This window comes from Ascochyta rabiei, chromosome 20 (genome assembly GCF_004011695.2).
Source record: "Ascochyta rabiei chromosome 20, complete sequence".
Classification (NCBI taxonomy): Eukaryota; Fungi; Ascomycota; class Dothideomycetes; order Pleosporales; family Didymellaceae; genus Ascochyta; species Ascochyta rabiei.
The window spans coordinates 1,055,666-1,073,581 of record NC_082424.1 but is presented as its reverse complement, the minus strand read 5'-3'; the positions used below and the strand labels follow the sequence as shown (position 1 = coordinate 1,073,581).

At 52.4% G+C, this 17,916-nt stretch overlaps 6 protein-coding genes across 6 annotated transcripts, besides 1 other annotated feature; 3 read left to right on the top strand and 3 right to left on the bottom strand.

The window, feature by feature from the left end:
* Positions 1-226: 226 nt before the first annotated feature.
* EKO05_0010790 (uncharacterized protein) lies at positions 227-2,805 on the top strand (the record flags this gene model as incomplete). Its single annotated transcript, XM_038943468.2, has 4 exons — positions 227-446; positions 602-1,196; positions 1,243-2,477; positions 2,531-2,805. The coding sequence occupies 4 exons, from the start codon at positions 227-229 to the stop codon at positions 2,803-2,805; spliced, it is 2,325 nt and encodes a 774-aa protein (XP_038793731.2).
* A 573-nt stretch (positions 2,806-3,378) lies between these two features.
* EKO05_0010789 (uncharacterized protein) lies at positions 3,379-4,782 on the bottom strand (the record flags this gene model as incomplete). Its single annotated transcript, XM_038947318.1, has 1 exon — positions 3,379-4,782. The coding sequence occupies one exon, from the start codon at positions 4,780-4,782 to the stop codon at positions 3,379-3,381; it is 1,404 nt and encodes a 467-aa protein (XP_038793730.1).
* Positions 4,783-5,459: 677 nt separating this feature from the next.
* On the bottom strand, positions 5,460-7,280 carry EKO05_0010788 (uncharacterized protein; the record flags this gene model as incomplete). The annotated part of the gene is made up of 4 exons (XM_038943527.1): positions 5,460-6,645; positions 6,705-7,037; positions 7,085-7,137; positions 7,188-7,280. 4 exons carry the CDS (start codon positions 7,278-7,280, stop codon positions 5,460-5,462), a joined length of 1,665 nt encoding a protein of 554 aa, XP_038793729.1.
* A 2,606-nt stretch (positions 7,281-9,886) lies between these two features.
* On the top strand, positions 9,887-10,914 carry EKO05_0010787 (uncharacterized protein; the record flags this gene model as incomplete). The annotated part of the gene is made up of 2 exons (XM_038943656.1): positions 9,887-10,155; positions 10,221-10,914. 2 exons carry the CDS (start codon positions 9,887-9,889, stop codon positions 10,912-10,914), a joined length of 963 nt encoding a protein of 320 aa, XP_038793728.1.
* A 335-nt stretch (positions 10,915-11,249) lies between these two features.
* EKO05_0010786 (uncharacterized protein) lies at positions 11,250-11,896 on the bottom strand (the record flags this gene model as incomplete). The annotated part of the gene is made up of 2 exons (XM_038943637.1): positions 11,250-11,814; positions 11,868-11,896. 2 exons carry the CDS (start codon positions 11,894-11,896, stop codon positions 11,250-11,252), a joined length of 594 nt encoding a protein of 197 aa, XP_038793727.1.
* A 75-nt stretch (positions 11,897-11,971) lies between these two features.
* Positions 11,972-12,014: a tandem repeat.
* Positions 12,015-14,836: 2,822 nt separating this feature from the next.
* On the top strand, positions 14,837-16,517 carry EKO05_0010785 (uncharacterized protein; the record flags this gene model as incomplete). The annotated part of the gene is made up of 5 exons (XM_059637847.1): positions 14,837-14,989; positions 15,082-15,898; positions 15,953-16,064; positions 16,119-16,335; positions 16,416-16,517. 5 exons carry the CDS (start codon positions 14,837-14,839, stop codon positions 16,515-16,517), a joined length of 1,401 nt encoding a protein of 466 aa, XP_059493830.1.
* Between the last annotated feature and the right edge of the window lie 1,399 nt (positions 16,518-17,916).

The following is a 17,916-nucleotide window of genomic DNA, read 5'->3' as shown; positions in this document are numbered from 1 at the left end:
TTACTCGATCATGAGTATTAATTTGCGCATTCCGTCTATACGAAAACGTCGTCCGACCTTCCAATCGCGATCGCGGAGCCTGATATGATCATCTTCACCACCACGGCCACCAGCAATACAAAGAGATATCTGTGAGGCTATAGAATCAGACGGCCGACCATGCAGCAAAGTGCTACTGTCAGAGCTGGACGACTGGTGTCCACGGCACGCACAGGATTTGAGGGACATGAACATGGCATGGGACAAAATTCAGAAAGAGGCGGAGAAGATAGAGGTCAGAGATCCGCATTCGGCGAAACAAAAGATGCAAAAGCTCCAGCTGGCAATGAACCTGCGTCGACGTCTGCGCGAAAGATTTCACACTCGAGGCGTGGATACTGTAGACTACACCAAGTGGATTGCGAAAGTTGAGGCAGACACGCGGCAACTAGCAGATTCATTACTGAGTATGTGGTAACTTCTTCTATATTTCTTGCAAGACACTTGCAGGGATGATTCTGCTTCTCACTGCCCCAACTACTAGGAAGCTGGCACAACTATCTAGATATATGTTTTATGTTGCGCAACATTGCCCTGGCTCAGTAGCTAACATCCTGCACAGTGTCGAATATGAAAGACCGTCGTCCCACGCCAGAGACCCCTGGGTCAGGTACGGTTTACCCAGACGCAGAACAGTTCGAGAAAATCATGGTACTGCAGTCTCCACTAAGTCCGAGAATCCCAATGGCGTCGATTCAGAACTTGCCTGATGACGGAAGCATTCGTGTTCTCAAGCAGTTCCAGACTGACATCTGCAACGACGCTATCCGTCGACTCTACAGCATTGTGCCTGATCTAGACGATAGACCTAGTCGAAAGAACTCTCCAACCGATGATCAACCAGACGTCGGTGCAGAGATAGTACGCTCATGGTTTCGTATCATGATCCTCAACGACAGTGAAGCAGAAGTCTTGGAGCACGCCAGTAGGTCGAGATGCATTGATGAATTCATAGCAGGCTGTCAGGCTAGCCAGCTTGAAATGTATTGCGACTATTTTGAGAACGTATGGCGACCTCAGGCTGTACAGTATCTTCGTGTTGCGATATGCGCGCAGACGCTAGCCGGGGGTGACATCAAGTCGATTCGCCTTCTGGGTGGCATCGTACCTAGCTCCACAGAAGGTCTTCGCATGACAAAGCCCGCTTGGGATATACTGTACGCATGACTGATCCGTTTGTCAACGTTGCTGACATGTTCCCAGCTATCGATGGTTTCCTACACTTCTGACACCTTGGACTGTTGCCAGCATATGTTCCAACTTCGAAGACTATACCACCATATGCAAGCTGCTCATGCTTGGTATGTACAACGAATATTGGTTTGATCCTACCAGTATATTGAGCGAGTGTACCATTGGTGTATACCTGGGCTTCATTCCAACGAGCAAAGGAGACAATACATCGAAAATTGGCCCGAACCATGAGAGCAACGCCTTCGTTCACATGGAAAGCCGAAACTACCTTTGCGGGCAGATGGCCATGGGAGACCCCTTCACACGGGACTTTCTGGAAGAGCTACGCAGACGCACGAACCGGTTGCACCTAGTCGTCTATGAAGGCACGAACGCGGAAGCCACCGTACACCCAAGTGAGCCTGAGCTGTTCATTAATCGCTATCGATCATCGTCGACCCGCGAAGGCCTACACGATGCTGACTGGACCACAACCATGACCCTGGAAGACATCAAGAACCATCTCCGCTTGAGGAAGACATCTATGTATGACCCTATTGTTGTCGACTCATGGCAATTCATTATCATTGACCGAGAAGTTGGCCGACCATTCGAGCTGCTAGACATTGTTCAAGATGCACTGCTCATGCTCGTTGGGGATCCATCGCCCCGCTCTATAGCAAAACGTGTCGTTCGCAGCGTCGTACCAACATCCATACAGGAAATCTTTCTGGAGGATATGGTCATCGAGTGTTCACCTGACCTGCGCTTTCCGCCGCCCCATGAAGTGCAATACGATGGCAATCGATTCAGATGCCATGATCCGGACCAGAGCATGGTCGTTAACCACCAGAGAGAAACCGCCTCGGAGAAGCTCACGCGCAATGAAAACCGCTTCATTCGAAGAGTCGTTGATGACATGGAGCGGTGCGGCATCATCACCCTCCTCACAGACTGGGTAGAGCCACAAACTCAGCCGGTGATTATACAAGGCGCGGATAGTGCACTCGATCTATACTTCCCGTACGAACATACTGAGATGGCCTCAGATGGACAGCGCGTACCTTCACTGCCCTTTCCACCGACCAACTCTTTATCAGAATTTGCCCATGCATGGAAGCAACAGCACCCCAACGGCATCATGGCAAAAGGGTCTATCCAGACCCACTACTGTGCATGGCCCATGCCCGCGATGCGCAGCCTAGGCAACACGGGCTCGAACTTCGCGACACCAGAAGGGCATATCTACCACTGGAACGCAATGCGTAAGCACCTTTCTCAAATCGCGTACAAGCCTCGTTCTAACTGCGTTGGACAGCCTTCGACCGACCTTGGTCCGCACACGCCTGGCAGTACTACATCCAACACCACGTCAACAACAAGTACCCTTTCGTCATGTTCTACCTTTCTACATTCGTCATATGCGCAGCAGACGCCGAAGACGCAGAGCACAAGACCGAAACCCTATTAGAAGAGACCGAGGACCGCGGCTGGCGAATCTCGATACCAAAGACCAAGAACTGGAAGTTCCACGTCCACGATCTGAAGCTCGATGCATTGTACAGCGGAGTCAGGCCAGCCGACGATTTCTAACTCGGCGTCCCATCTTTTTCTTCCCGTGACTTTTGTATTTCCAGCCTAGCGCGTAGCTAGCGTTTGCTTTTCCAATCCGATACCCCTACGGCCTCTTGATGTGGCCTTTACTAGCCATCCCAGAGACTCGGTACTGGCTGCATGTGGGACTCACCGAAGCGCAGCTCACGATGAAGGCGGAGGAGATGAGACCTGTTCGTGTTTTGACGAAAGCGGTGGTTTCTGACTGCGGTAAGCTCTGGCTCGTTTGTTTCATCTGAGACGCTCGCTTCGGGGGCGAGCTACTGGCTGATTAGAGTCAAACAAGGGTGGAGGGATTTTACGCAGGTCGAATCGCTTGCACTGTTCTGTGACGTGTACGAGCAATTATCTGGATGATTATTGTTTTTTGTCGTTGCCATTACGCTGCTACATGATGCTACTATGATTTGTTGGAGATGGATGCGTGCGCGATTTGGGGAAAGGCAAGATGCGGAACAGAACACTCAATGTGCTTGTTGGATAAAACCGACACGAACAAACGCCAGTGCGATGCAAAACAAAATATACAGCCGTTCAAAGCCTCACAACCTCCTAGTGGGCCTTGCCGCAGCCGCAGCCGCTTTTCTTCAGACCCACTCGCTTGTTCCAGCTCCAGCTCATCTCTGGTTCGTTGGCCATCTTCCTCATCTCCTTGACGTCGCCGTCACTGAAGCCCTTGTCCAGGATGCTGAACTCGGTGCTTAACCGCGCATACTTGATCGCCAAGTGCTTGTTGCCAAAGCTGCTGTACACTTCGGCAGCGTGCTTGTACGCAGTCGCTTGGTATGCCCACAGGCGCTCCTGGTCGTACATGCTGACGAGCGCCTCGGCCATCTCCGGGGTGGCAGACGAAGACGGCGTCCAGTCGTTGAGTAACTCGACGAGGTCGGCGATCTGGTAGAGCCTTGCGTCCGACTCGGCGGTGAGCGACGGGTGTGCTGTGCATGCGGAGCAATCGCACTTGAACCCCCAGTTTCGCTCCAGACGCTGCATGCGGTGGGCCCTGTCCATCTCGCTGTCGATGTAGGAGATGGTGATTTCCTCGCCGGGCTGGATTGTGCGCATGGCATGGACGTAGTGCGTTAACGTCTCCTCGTCCCAGAAGTAGGCTGCGTTGGGTCGGCAGTCGTGGTTCAGCATTGCAATCTCCGGAAACAGAGCAGCCTGGGAGACTTCGTCCACCACAACCTCAAAGTTGTTGGTGTTGATGCGGTCGTCGACAGGGTCGCCTTTGAAGTGGTCAAGCAGCTCCCAGAACGATTTGCGCGACGCCTCTGGTAGACTCTCCACACCGCGGTACAGAAGATCGAGGCGCTCCTGCTCACTCAGCTTGTATGTGTCTGAATCGGTGATCAAGAGTGGTGTGGATGCAAAGATTTGATCGCCGCGAAACAGCGTCTTGTTCGCGACTAGACCGCGACCTTTGATGGGAAACTCGTGTTGCACGAAAGGCGGGTTTGCGTATTGGTTCGAACGATGCAAAGAGCTGGGGTTCTGGAAAGCCTGCTTTTGCAGCATACCGTAAGCTAGCGGCTCGGTTGTGACGATGAAGATACCGCGGCCGTTTGCAAAGCTTTGGTCGCTGAACAGGCAGTAGGGTTCTGGTGTGTTCTCATTTGAGAAACATTCCGGCCAGAAGGTCCATGGGAAGTTCTCTTGCTTCGATGCTGTGCGTCGTGCTTCCTCCAGGGTGGTTGAGATGTTGGACTTGAAGGGGACCTCTAAAGGTGCTGAAGTCGTGATGTGGTACTCGCCATCTCGCAAAACAGCATCCACTAGAGGATCTGATGCAAATGGGTCTTGTAGCAGGGCTTGTTGTGGTACGTGGTCGAGTTTGTTGTGATTCAGAGCTACTGCTCCGCTGAACAGGCCAAAGCTGACCGCGCCTTTCATGTTGAAAACCATGACAATGATACTGTAGCTGATGAGGATGTAGAGAGGTACGAGAGATGTCATATCTGTTGTAAAGTGTCAAAGGTTGTGAGTCCTTAAGAAGTCAGAGTTCTGCGCGAGGCGATGTTCTGGGACTATAGACGTGAAACACGAGGTGGTGGTGAAGCGAGGGGTGAAACGTATCTGCGCATGAAGCCGTCTCTTGTCTACAGAACGAGTGAGAACCCTGAAGCTTATTTTAGAAACATGCCTGATCAGTGTGTCAGGCCACAATAGATCGTTCGGCAATGAGGAATTCATCGGGGATACGTTGCTGCGGTGAGCTGCCGTTTCAGACGAGGGCGCGTCGAGGCTTGCTTTCCTCGCAAGTTCCAGATGCGTCTTCACACATGATTGCGCATCTAAAGCCTTCTACATAATCCACCAGTACAGTTGAATCTATTCGCCTGGAATCTTGCGGCGCGAGGCCTGGTGTGGCTGATGTGAGGTGCTGAGAGTGTGAAGATCAAACGTGAAACCGAAACAACGCCTGACCCGCCTCTCGGTTACCGAAGCGCAACCCCTGCGACCCCAGACTACCAGTACCAGAGTAAATCCAGCCGGCTTTGTGCTTTCTTGTATTGTGCAATGTTAACGAGCACGCCTTGAATGCATCTTTTCACGCGGGCGGCAGAACGAAGTAAAGACAAGCGGTATGGGTATTGTAGAAACGCTACATGTGCAGATGACTAACTTTCCGGTCACACCACAGCAGACCCCGACCCCTTGTAGTTATATACATTGTTGCACTTGCTCGCAGCATCGCTTGCTGAGATAGCACCTGGATCGCCATTGCAGTTGCCGCTGGATGGCGAGCTCTTGCAGATTGCATTGGCTGCTGACGAAACTGACTGCTGTCCTTGAAGAATATCTGGTGCCTCAATGATTGTTGCAGCCATTCCACCGCTGAGATGAAGGTCGATGTGACAATGGAAGAACCAGACACCAGGGTTGTCGGCCTTGAAGCGGAGGACAATGTACCCGAACGCTGGGACAACAGCTGTATCTCGCTTCGCCGGCATAGATGGCAGTGAACCCTCGTTGCCATTCCAAGTACCTAATCCTCTGGCAACGATCTGGAAAACGTGGCCGTGAAGATGCATGGGATGCGGGAATGCGTAAGTGTTCTGGAGGTGGATTTGCACGACTTGGCCAGACTTCACGACCCACGGGTTGACTCCTGGGCCATATGTCGCGGGGTCCATGGCTGAGCTGCCGGTCGTCAAAGCGGTGAAAAGAGAAGGAACCTTCGCCGGTGTCCAGGGTTGAGAACCAAGAGCCATGCGGGTGCCGATGTTTGAGTAGTAGGTTTGGTTTGTTGAGAGCTCAATCTTGTTGTCCACCGGCGAGAGAAGCTGCTCACCATCGAGTGGTTTCAGGTTGAAATCATCGAAGAGGGCAGCCGGGACCCATCTGAATGTGAGGATGTTCGTGACGATGCTGAGCAGGTCCCCAAGGAGGCTTTGGATGATGTTACCAATGATGATGATATCATCTATCGGAGGAATCGCGCCAGTCAGCATTTCGGTCGACATTTTGATGATGTAGTTTGCGTTTGCCGTGATGCCCAAAAAGGAAGCCTTTCCTTCCACTACCACACCATAGCTCTGGCCTGCGCAGATGACGATGGTATCCGCCGGGGAGGACTGAACTTGCACGCCGTCAACTTCAACAACATGGAGCTGGTAGCCTTCGATATGGAATTGCCCGCATGCCAAACCGCCAATATTGACAATCCTGAGCAAGTATCGCTTTCCGGCTGCAATCTGAATGTTGGGTGCCTGCTTCTTGTCGTCGAACAAGATCGAGTCTGGAGAAGGAAAGTCACCGTTGGTATTGCTCGGGCTGAGGTAGTCGTTGATAATGTCAGGCATCTGTCGGTGGTACCTTATTCAAGAAATCAGCTAGGTTCGTTTGGATGATCGTCAATAAGTAAGACTGCATACCAGTCAGACATGCTGTGGGTCATCTGTTGATCGATGTTCAGACTTGACTCCCATGCCTTGTCGTGGATGACCATCTTTCCGCGGAGCCCATCAGGGTATTGGCCCTTATTGTGCGAGTGGTACCAATGTGTTCCTGCAGGATTGGCGACGAATGTGTATGTATAGGAGTCGCCAGGCAGAATGGGGCACTGCGCGACCGATACAGCACCATCGCTTCCAGCTGTCCCATTCTGGAACATGCCGTGAAAGTGAAGCGACGTAGATTGTGAGCCAAGTGAATTTTTGGCGTTGACAACAATTGTATCGCCAACGTCTGCTTCGATCATGGGTATACTACTGATTGTTAATATCTGAAAGGATTCGTTTGGAGGAAAGCTTACGGCCACTGGCCATTGATACCAATGACCTGTCTTGAGTAGCCATCTGGAGCTGCCTGCAGCCGTCAGTACATGTCATGCACCCCAGCACCGGGACCATGCTTACTGTAACCCAGCCAATGTCAAAGTTGTAAGTGACGGTCTTTGCAGAGGCCAAGGTTGCGCCCACTGCCAACAGGAGTACCAAGGGGTTAAACATTTTGCTTTGAAGTAGCGAAGATGTGCTATGTCTACACAGAGGGTACCTGAGGAGCATAATATACTGTTGAGCATCGGAGCCAGGACTGAACAGCTGCCGACAAGCCGGACGCCTTGAAGCCCTAACCCTTCCCATGATCGCATCTTGGTTGACAAGCGTGCTGGACCACGTATCTCTATTGCTTGTTTGTTGTCGTACTATGCCAAACTGTGCTTCTACACGAGGATAGATTGAGAAACTAGGACAGATAGAGCATCGTACCTGAGCCTACATGGAACCCTGCATACGATGGCGTGGGATCGCACAGATCCGGCAACGTCTCGTTGGTGCAAAAGGTGCTGGGAATAACAGTACCTTAGTTGACTACGATCTACGCCCGAAAGCCGAGGGACCGATCGGTAGTGTACAATTGTTCGTCCATACACCCACCCGGTCGATGGGTCCATGGCACCTCAAGAGTGTGGTTTGAGCTGCCGAAGACAGAGCTCTATTGTGGTGAGCAAGCGGCAAGAGCCAGAGCATCAAACCTGTGTGTTGCAAGTACCGATGCATGGCAGATGTCGGACATGTGCCTGTCAGATGTCGGACATGTGCCTGTCAGGAAGGGCGTTAGTGCGGGTGGGGCACCGGGAAGCGAGAAATGCAGATATTTACCGTTTGTGGCTGCCAAACTTTAACAAATCGATAGTCACCAGACTTCTGTAACAAGTCAATACCGGACTTCTCATGGAGAGCCGACATTTCGTCGATGGCGCGTTCAAGTCGCGCCACAGCCAGCTGGAGAACGTGCTGACTTGGAATCGGTCCCTATTTTGTTTTCTGGCTCGCCAGCCTCCAGGCCCATTATGAAACGTAAGCCCCTACATCTTTGAAGACTAACCGCTCGCCTCCTGCGCTCTGCTGAACCTCTACGGACACGACCTGCTGCATGTCGCCACAACCTGCGCTGTTCCAACTGCTCACGAGAGCTTTCTCCTACTGCATAGCTTCCTGGCGTCATCATCTCCTCAAATCTCGAGATGGCTTCGACAGGCCTAGTCTTGAATCACCGTCCGTGGCCTGGTTAGCGGTGGCACACATGAGTTCAGAAGGCTCAAACTATGTCGCTACTTTGCGTATGAAACTACGTTGAGCTGGTGGGTTGTTGAGTAAGTCTGGTGCTCAGGTGCACCTTCGAGATTACATGTCCTCTTACCAAGCAGATTGAGACTGGCTTCGTATGGGTCTGAGGAAAACAGGCAAGAGCTTGAGCTGTACGAACATTGTGCTCTCGGCCTACAAAGCGCTGAGACCGTGGAGGGTCTTAGTGGAATCTCTCTAGAGAGAGAGTTGGGGGTTTTCAGTTGCCTAGGTACGCCGATGAGGGTCCGTGTAGTTTTCTTGGGCCGGTCGATTGTGCTCCAGAAGGAATATCGATTAACAGTATAGGTTCGGCGGCTGCTTTTGCGTCAAGAACACTGTCGGACGTTTCAGTGCATCTAGCCATCTTTAAGAGTGTGAGGGAACGGTACAATGGGTTTGTGGATCGGAGATGACGGCCGAGAACCAGGTAAGGAGTCGCCTCCCACCGACTTGTATCTGAACGAATACGAGCTGGAAACGGAACCCCTGGTAAGGCTGAGCAGGATCGGAGGTCGGCAGATCATTTCAGCCTGCCCTCTGCGACGACTTCCACCGGGCCTCAGCAGCACCTAGGCTAACTCCAATGGGTCGTAGCGAGAAAGGGAGATGTGATGAGATCACCCATAATCACGCCGAGGACTCTGCGCATTTCGCACCCTTTTGGTATTGAAGCGTACCTCTCGCTCCTCAGGCGCCCAAGGCAGTGCACCCCAGCCTCAGGCCACGTCAAGATAAGCACACCAAAGCCACGATCGAATCTGCTCAACATGCAAATCTCACCTGGACGTGACTGGTCCACGGTACCGTATACAGCGTGTGCATGCTTGTCTCATTGATTTGCAGCTGACGAACCGGTGAAGCCGAGCCTACGAGTTTGAGCCTCAGCCTGGTCGGCGGCACAACGACACCGATCAGACTCCGCTCCGACATGACAATACCATATGTCACTGCCTCCCGCTCTTCAGTTTGCGCTTACTACCGCTTGCTCCTGCGCTGCTCCGCCACCCAGACAAATGACGCATGGCGCTGGAGTGCGAGCGGACCAGTAGAGATTTCGTCTCGACGCCATTGTTAGGTCTGTTTGCGGCGGCCGCTAGGCCTGATCGAGTCCAAGATGCGAAAAGTCGGGGGATATGCGCTCCGGGATCCAGCCCAGAGGTCCGAGATGGAGTGCGAGCATACGAATCACGTCGCGTTTAGAACTCTTTTGGGGGAGGGTAGAGGTACGGCTGCAAGCCTGTACGAGTCCCCACTATCTCGTCGCAGCGTCAAAATTAGCAAGGCATGCAGTGCTGTGACGGCTTCGACAAACATCCATCATCAGATTTAAGGCACCATCTACATTGCTCCTCCCAGCGTCTTTCACTTCAGTACAGAGCAATACAACATCTTTTCCAACCATCTACTTCTCTACCCCTTCTCCGTAGCGACCCAGAGCCAACCTTCACACGCCTTGTCGCGCCTCTCCAACCCGAACCTTCTGTATGACCGTCCCACCTCCTAACCCGAGCGGTTGCACCTCTGTTGGCCAGGTTGTCAACTGGAGAGGCCACCAGATTGAGTGTACTATCGAAGGCACCCTCTACGGTTACCTTCCCTCGCTCGGCGCAAACGCCTTCTTCACCGCCTTCTTCGCCCTTTGCTTCATCGTCCAGGTCGTGCAGGGCATTCGCTACAAGACATGGACGTACATGATCGCACTCTGCCTGGGCTGTCTCGGTGAGACATTGGGTTATGCTGGCAGAGTCATGATGTAAGACGCTCTTCTCCTTCCGTTCCGGATGCATGTGAGAAGGTGGCTGATGGTGTGACACCCAGGTACAACGACCCGTTTGGAGACACGGGCTTCATGATACAGATTTGCTGCCTGATCATCAGTCCTGCCTTCATCTCGGCCGGTATCTACATCACCCTCAAGCACCTCGTCATCACCTTTGGACAGTCTTGGTCACGACTGCGCCCTGCCTGGTACACATACATCTTCATCGTGGGCGACTTGGTCTCGCTGTGCCTCCAGGGCACTGGCGGCGGCCTTGCTTCTAGCGGAGAGGCAGGCTCAGCCACGGTGAACATCGGTACCGATTTGATGATTGCTGGTGTCATATTCCAGGTCGTCATCCTTGCTTTCTTCGGTTACTTCCTCACCGAGTACGCGTTCCGCACACACCGTCACCGCGACCAGTTATCAGCCGAAGGCGTAGCACTCCTCAACTCGAAACGCTTCCGCTGCTTCATGTTCGCCGTCGGCGTCGCGTACTTGGGTATCTTCATCCGTTGTGTCTACCGTATTCCGGAGCTCACTGGCGGTTGGAGGAGCGAGATGATGCGTAATCAGCCGGAATTCATCGTGCTGGAAGGCGTGATGATTGTCCTGAGCGTTGGTGTGCTCACCATCTTCCACCCTGGCTACTGCTTTCCTGCGCTTGCTAACACGACTGACAAGAGCACGAGGGAGGCGCGTGAGAAGAGCGTGGATGAGAGCTCGGAAATGGGAGCGGCGGTCAGCGGGTAATCTGCGTCAAGCAGTGTGCCTTCAGTTTTTTTTTAATTCATTTTTTTTATTAATTTTTTTTTTTCCATTTGTTGCGTGTGTAGTGTAGACTAGCGGATCACAACGGGACACGTTTTATTAGACCCATACCATGCGGAGCCTTGGTCGATATCGACGACGACTGTTCTTGACTCCTTTCTCCCCTCGTACGCGAGAGATGATCCCATCGAAGTTTGAAACCAAGTCAGAGCCGTATCCTATACTCAGTGAGCTAGCAAGCTAAAGAGTGGTGTGTCCCCAATCGAGACCAGGGAGATTCGCATCGAGGCCCGACACACCGACCCTCGCACCCAACCCTATTCGCAGTACTCGATCTCAACACCCTTAGCCTCCCACGCATCGATTCTGTCTTGCGCAGCTTGACGCATCTCCTGGTAATACAGGTGCACTTTCACGGTCGCATTATCGGCTGGGGTGTAGAAGTCTCCGCCGCTGTGCCCAGCTTTCGAGACAATGAGTCGCTGCAGGCCGGTACACTTGGATAGATGGCCATCCGCCACTAGCTGGCAGCACTTCGGCCAGACGAGGGACCTGACAGCCTCGGCTTGCCGCTGCGAGAGGGCGTCGAGGAACGTCTCGAAGCTGTGGTTGGAAGCAATGCGGAAGTCGTTGGTCTGGAAGACAAGGAGATCTGTCTCGGCGTGTATCTGTCGACATGCTTCTGTCATGTGGAGCAGCTTGCGGACTGTGCCAGGCTCGAGGGAAGCGAACCCATCGTTCTGGCCACCATCCCTCTCGGCACTGTAGAGGCGAGGGTACAGGACTTGGATTTGTCTGCCGCCGAGAACAAGGCCGTAGATGCGATTACGAACCTCGCCTGGCAGACGTAGGAAAGGTGAGTCGATCTGGTTCTGCAGTGTTCTGTGACTGTTTCAGTAGAGTGGGTAGGTTCAAACTTCACAGCGAGATCTTACATGTCCTTCGTTATCTGAGTCGGTGCCATTGTTCCTGGGCGTGCGTTGTTTAGTTGTGCAAAGCGAATGCTTCAGATGCGTACTCTGGTGAGAGTGAGCAAGACTTTGTTTTGTTTTGTTTTGGGTTGTTTTGTTTGTTTTGATTTGATGATGACGTGTGTTTCCCAGGTGAAGGCGAGCTGGCCCAGCGAAGTCGTTGTTCCATTGTGGTATCGCATCTCATGAACACACCGACCGGTAGTGACACACGATGGCAGTGTACAGGTGTTCGTGTTCCACAGCCTCACGTTGGCCTCCAGCCGCCTACAGGCGTAGTGCTGGGGGAGCAGTCGAGTCTACTTTGCTGCACGTGTTCCAGGTACACTCACGGAAACGCCCTGGACTACGATCGTCAGGTGCTCCTTTGTTGCCTTCCTATACGCGGTCACACTCTGCTGCTTTTCTCTGCTGCCTGCACAACTGACAGCCTGCCTAGTTTTGATGGCACACCAGGTCCGCGGAGTGCCAAGACTTATTGCGCAAATCGTGCATGACCTACCAAGTGCACAACGGCGGTTCGGGCTTCTGCCAGCTTTAAATTGAGGAACGAGAGGGTCCTCCAAACTGTTCACCCACTCATCTTGTCGCTTTCTACGAGCAATCGAAGTCTTAGACACTATTTGCTTCACGCTGGGAGGTCTCTGACTACCATGGTATTGCGCGTCGTGTGTAACGACTCTGAAGCAGCCAGATCGCTGCCATGATCGGCTCGAGGATCTGGGAGTGGACGAGGCTGAGCTACTTTGTCCGAGTGGTGCGAGAGCCTGCACATAAGTTCCTTCTCCGCGGTGCATTAATACAGGGAAAAGACATGGTCGAGGAGTACTGCCAGGCTTCTGTATTGATGCTCCTGGAGTGGATAGGGGACGCTCGCGGATCGAACAGGTTTTGTTGTCCCACGGTACTCGTTTTGCACCCGAGCAGATCTTGCGCAGATCTTGTCCTTCCATCGACAGCAAACCAAGGCCGATACTCGCGCACACCTCGGCCGAATCCAGAGTACAGCGATTTTCAGTCGTTTCCTGCGGCCAAGGCTGCTCAACAAACTAAGCTCCAATCATAGTTCTCAACGACAACTCCTCTCTCGGCTGGACGTTGTCTCTTCCACGTCCGCCAACGGCGGACCACTCGTGTCTGGAACGCCATCCATGTTGAGTGTGCTGTCGGATCGGAATGGTACGTGCTGTTGACACGAGCAACCGCCTGGTGTGCTAGACTGCGCTTCTTGGTGAATCGTTCCTTGACCTGAATGTCAGTACGGGACTAGGTGAGGAGAGGTGCTGTTGTACCTACCTCTTCTTGCAGCTCTGTGCAAAGCTCTGGCCACTGATATTGCGAAAATCGTTGCAAAGATTGTCAACACTGTGGCAGCGAGAAGCCTTCCAGTCGATCCGGAAATAGACTGCATCGCCCTGGAACGCACCGATAGAGCAAGGAAGATGCCAATCGTTTTCGCATCGGTCTAGGTGAGAGTTGTGTGGTTCCTTCCCAGCAGGAAGTTCTATACCTTTGGCTCTCGTCGTATCTTGCCCACATCGATCCTGCAGAGACAACGACACAACTGACACGGTCCAGCTGTCCAGCTGTTCAGCTGCCCGCTCTCGATTTCTAGTCGAAGCCCGTTCTGATCTTGTGTTATCGACGGTTGTGCTGGTGGGCCCAGGGGGGTGTTGATGATCGTGCCTTTGAAATCATCTCCTGATCCCGGCGCATGTCATGTACAATACAGGGACAGCGATGAAACACAGACGCGAGCTGACCGTTCGAGCTGACCATTCGAGCTGACCATTCGAGCTGACCTGGAGCCTTGCCGCACAAGTCTGGGTCGAGCGCTTCTAGATGGAGTGTGATGTCAAGAGTCAGTGTGGTACAATACCGTCTTCTGTCCAGCTTCCTATCGCTGCCTTTGATCGACGCCATGGCCAGCTTTTGTCACTCGGTAACGACATGATGCCGTTAAGCATCACGTTTGTTGTGCAGCGTCATTCCTTACTGTTCGGGCATCGCCAGTCCTAGGAAAGCTGATGGAAGAAGCTACGACAGCTGTTTGGAGGTGGTTCAAGAGAAGGGGAGGCCCAAGGACCGAGTGCCGAGAGACTAGAATAGGGCCCCAGATAGGGCCCCGATCGATCGGCCAAAGCCACGCTTCCAGTTGTCCACGCATTGGGTGCCACCCCACAATCTCAGAAAGCTGGACGCAAGACATCGGTTTCACATCTCGGCAGCTACCGTACCGCGCCATGGCCACTGTTGCTTGCTTGCGTGAGGATGGCTGTCTTGACACAGGTACAAGACTTCTTCTGCTTGACGCAGGAACGAGCCGATTCAAGCCGGTTCGAGCATTTGTAGATTGCGTTCTCGTAAAACTCGGCTTCTGGGAGCCTTCCGGCGCTCTTACCTACATATCGACGGGCGCATCTCGCAATCCCATCGATCTACCGTCGTATAATTACGATTCTGATTGTATTGTTGATTCCCTTGAGTACGAAAGCTATGGGGCCAACCTTGCACTGACTAACAACCGAAACCTAAACTCAAGCCGCGCAGCTTATTCAAACCCATGACGACTACCTTGCCGATCCACTAAAGCGGGGATATTTGCCTTTCAAGCACGCAGAGAATTCGATGGACCCTCCAGAACGATGGAAAGCTATTGCACCTGCTTCAGACGAACCCGGTGAGCAACGTTCAGCACCAGGGGGCAGGAAAAGGCGACAAGCGGTTGCGGTCGCATGCGTGCAATGTAGAAGTGGCAAAGCCAAAGTAAGTTCAAAGAATCTCAAACGATGGTATCTAAACTCACCCTTCTGCAGTGTGATGGCTCGAGACCGAGGTGTACGCGCTGTAGAGACAATGATTTCGCCTGTCAATATGATGTGGCAGAGGGTGTGTCTCGAGCTGAGCGTATGAAGTTACTGAAGAGGGACACCATGTCCAGCAAAGTCGAGCAAATGGAGCGTGTCATCAACGCCCTACGATCGGGGAGCGATCTCCAAGCTTCCACTTTACTTGCGCGACTCAGACTGGGAGAGCGTGTGGATGATGTAGCCAATTCCCTTCCGACGAGCGCTTCTTCGATGCCTGTGAGTAACCCGTCAAGGTACGGAGAGGCCGACTTTCTATCTGTCTTGCGTGTTGTATTCTGATGACGCGACCTTTTAGCTTACAAGCTCAGGAGTCCGGCAGTGTGGCGATTCAAGAATCGACATACACATTGAACGAGACTGCCGGACGTTCACCTCTACGACATGACTCCAGCGCATCTCATGCCTCGTCCATAGGACATAGGACAACTTGGACAACCCCAGGTTCAGCTACCACATCTCTTCGATCAACTGGCAAAGCGAAGCTGCCTGCAGCTCCGGGCCGTGATGCGGTTGAAGACCATGGATTCCTGTCGCTGTTGTTCGACCGACACGACTACCTCCTCGCTATCAGTGAGAGCGAGGATGAGGGCGACTTTGATACTGACTTCGACCAAATCATCGACCCAAAATTGTGGATTGGGGGTGGATCAGGACAAGGTGGATCACCTATGGACCTCACTGCGAGTCGACTACCGTCACCAGACAAGTCTGAAACTGTACGATCGATCCACGTTACCCATCTCCGAAGTCGACAGCCCATTGTCAAAACAATCAGGGTGCACCCCAATCTAGACATACATAACATGTTTGGCAACCTCCCATTCTCCAGCAGCGTCCGAGCGAACAACCTTCCTGTCGATGTCCAAGAGACAACAGTGCAAAACCTGTTCTTGCCCACCTGGGCAATGATGACTGTAAGCACCAGACCGGATCCTGGGTCCGTGAAATATGCTTTCCCGGCCATACTCCAGGAAGCCACTGTTCTGCTGGAGTCCGGTACTCCTGTGGACACTGTCATCGAAAAACATCCGAACATCGCGGCTCTCTTTGATGAGAGTGAGTTCAACAGGTCGGGAATACTATCAAGATGGACGGCTGGAATGGTTCACAGCGTGATGCTGAAGGGTATGTTCCTTACACCACGACTAGCAAAGCATGTATCGTCTAATGATGAAACAGGGAACGACTTTACTTGCTTTGCATACATGTACCTCTTCTGGTATCTGATGCGTTGGATGATCTCTCCATCGCCCGAGACGTACGAGCTGATGCCAGAGTGGTTACGCCCGACGTAAGACACCTGTGGCCCAATCTTGTTACGTTTCACTCATTATCGACGATCCAGACCGAACCAACTATTCATGCCGCATATCAACATGCTCGACTATGTCCCGTGGCCTGCCTTCCGCGAGCTCGCTGTCCAGATACCAGCCATGCAGGAACGCATGGAATGGCTATTGGACATGAGCGACACTCTACGCTGTGACTGGTCCTTTCCCGCGCAAGAGGCGCTTGGAAAAGTCGATGAAACTGGATTTGTGGACCTTTGTGATTCTGCAAAGGTGAGTATACATGAGATCTGTATAAACTCATCGCGATCCGATCGGATATCGAAAAACCGCTGACCTTGACAACCCTACAGACATCCCTGCGCGACCTATCAAATTGGTCGCTCGGGCCTTCCTTTAGAGGCTACGTAAGCAACGCAGACTCGTATGTCCGCATACGAGTGGAGGAATTTTAGAATCAGATCGAGATGTCGTGCCCTCTCGGCGCGTCCCGATATACCGGGAGGATCGGAATCCATGAACGATGGCAAAGGAAGCGTATTAGCTTGTCGTCTAGGCATGGTCCAGACGGAAAAACAAGGCCAGGCACCGTGCACACGATGAGCACAAGGCCTTAAAAACACGCATGATGACTCGAACACTTGGAAGTGATGGAGATATACCCCGCGATGGTAACAGTAGTCAAAGACAAAAGTGCTAAGATAAAGTTTTGACGAGCACACTCTCGAGTTGTAGTGGCAACCTTATTTCTCCGCGTACTTTATACAGTTCATCTAGAACTCCTGGTAATTGCTGATTACAGCCTTGGGCCCCCAAAGTCTCCTTTCTCTTTTCCGAGACCGCCACCTGCGCTCTGCAAAAGCTCGCAACGAGCTTCCAATCACCACCCAAGCAGCGCCACTAGCGTCACAACCGCTCTTCCACTGCCCTCCCTACCCGACCGAAGCGCGCGCACACTGCTTCCTTACAGGACGTTCCCGTCAACGGAACCGTCCCTGGCGCGCTGATTCGCCAAGGAAGATTCTGCCGCGCGCGACACTAGGAGCGTGCCTGAGCGGACTTTCATGTTTCGGGATAAATGGCGGATAAGCCCGGGCCACCCACCCATCATCAACATCAACATACTGAATCAATACCACGTTTACAGGCGTATTTTGCTCTATTTTGTTCTACTACTTAGTGTACACAATGTTAGATAAGCCTTCTACTGTTTGTAGGCGTTTTTAGCGTCATTTTAACTGTACCCCGCCGCTAATCTACTGTCCTAACAAACAGAACCAGAAACACCTAAACACCCTACAACGCTCTGCTATACTAGGGATACTCTACTTCTGCAACGTGCACTATATACCTTGCTTATATAGAGATATTTAGAAAGCCCTAGGAGTCCCTAAGACTACTGCCCGCTGAGTGTGCTACTCCTAAGAGCCACAGACTCTCTATCACAGCGACTAACCTAACTCCTAAGGCGGTCCTTGTAAGCTTACAGTCGCCAACGCACACGCTATTATTAATTACCTAGACAATTGTGCTTTTAAGAAGAAGGTAGAGACTTGGCAGGATATACAGATAGAAGCAGGTGTTATTACAAAGCATAATAAGAAGGCCTACTCACGCATTACTATCTAGCGCCGTGTTAACAAGATCGCCCCTATTACCAAACACATAGCAGCTCAGGAGGAGGAGCACCCACCTGAGCGTTAGGCAGAGCGAGTACAGTAGTGTGATGTACAGCTACAGGCTTAGCTGAGGGGTAAACACTAGAAGGACGTACTCTGGTGTGATAAGCTACACTAGAAAACTGGCCCTAGGCATAAGAGAAAGATTAAAAGAAGGAGAGGTAAGGATAAAAGA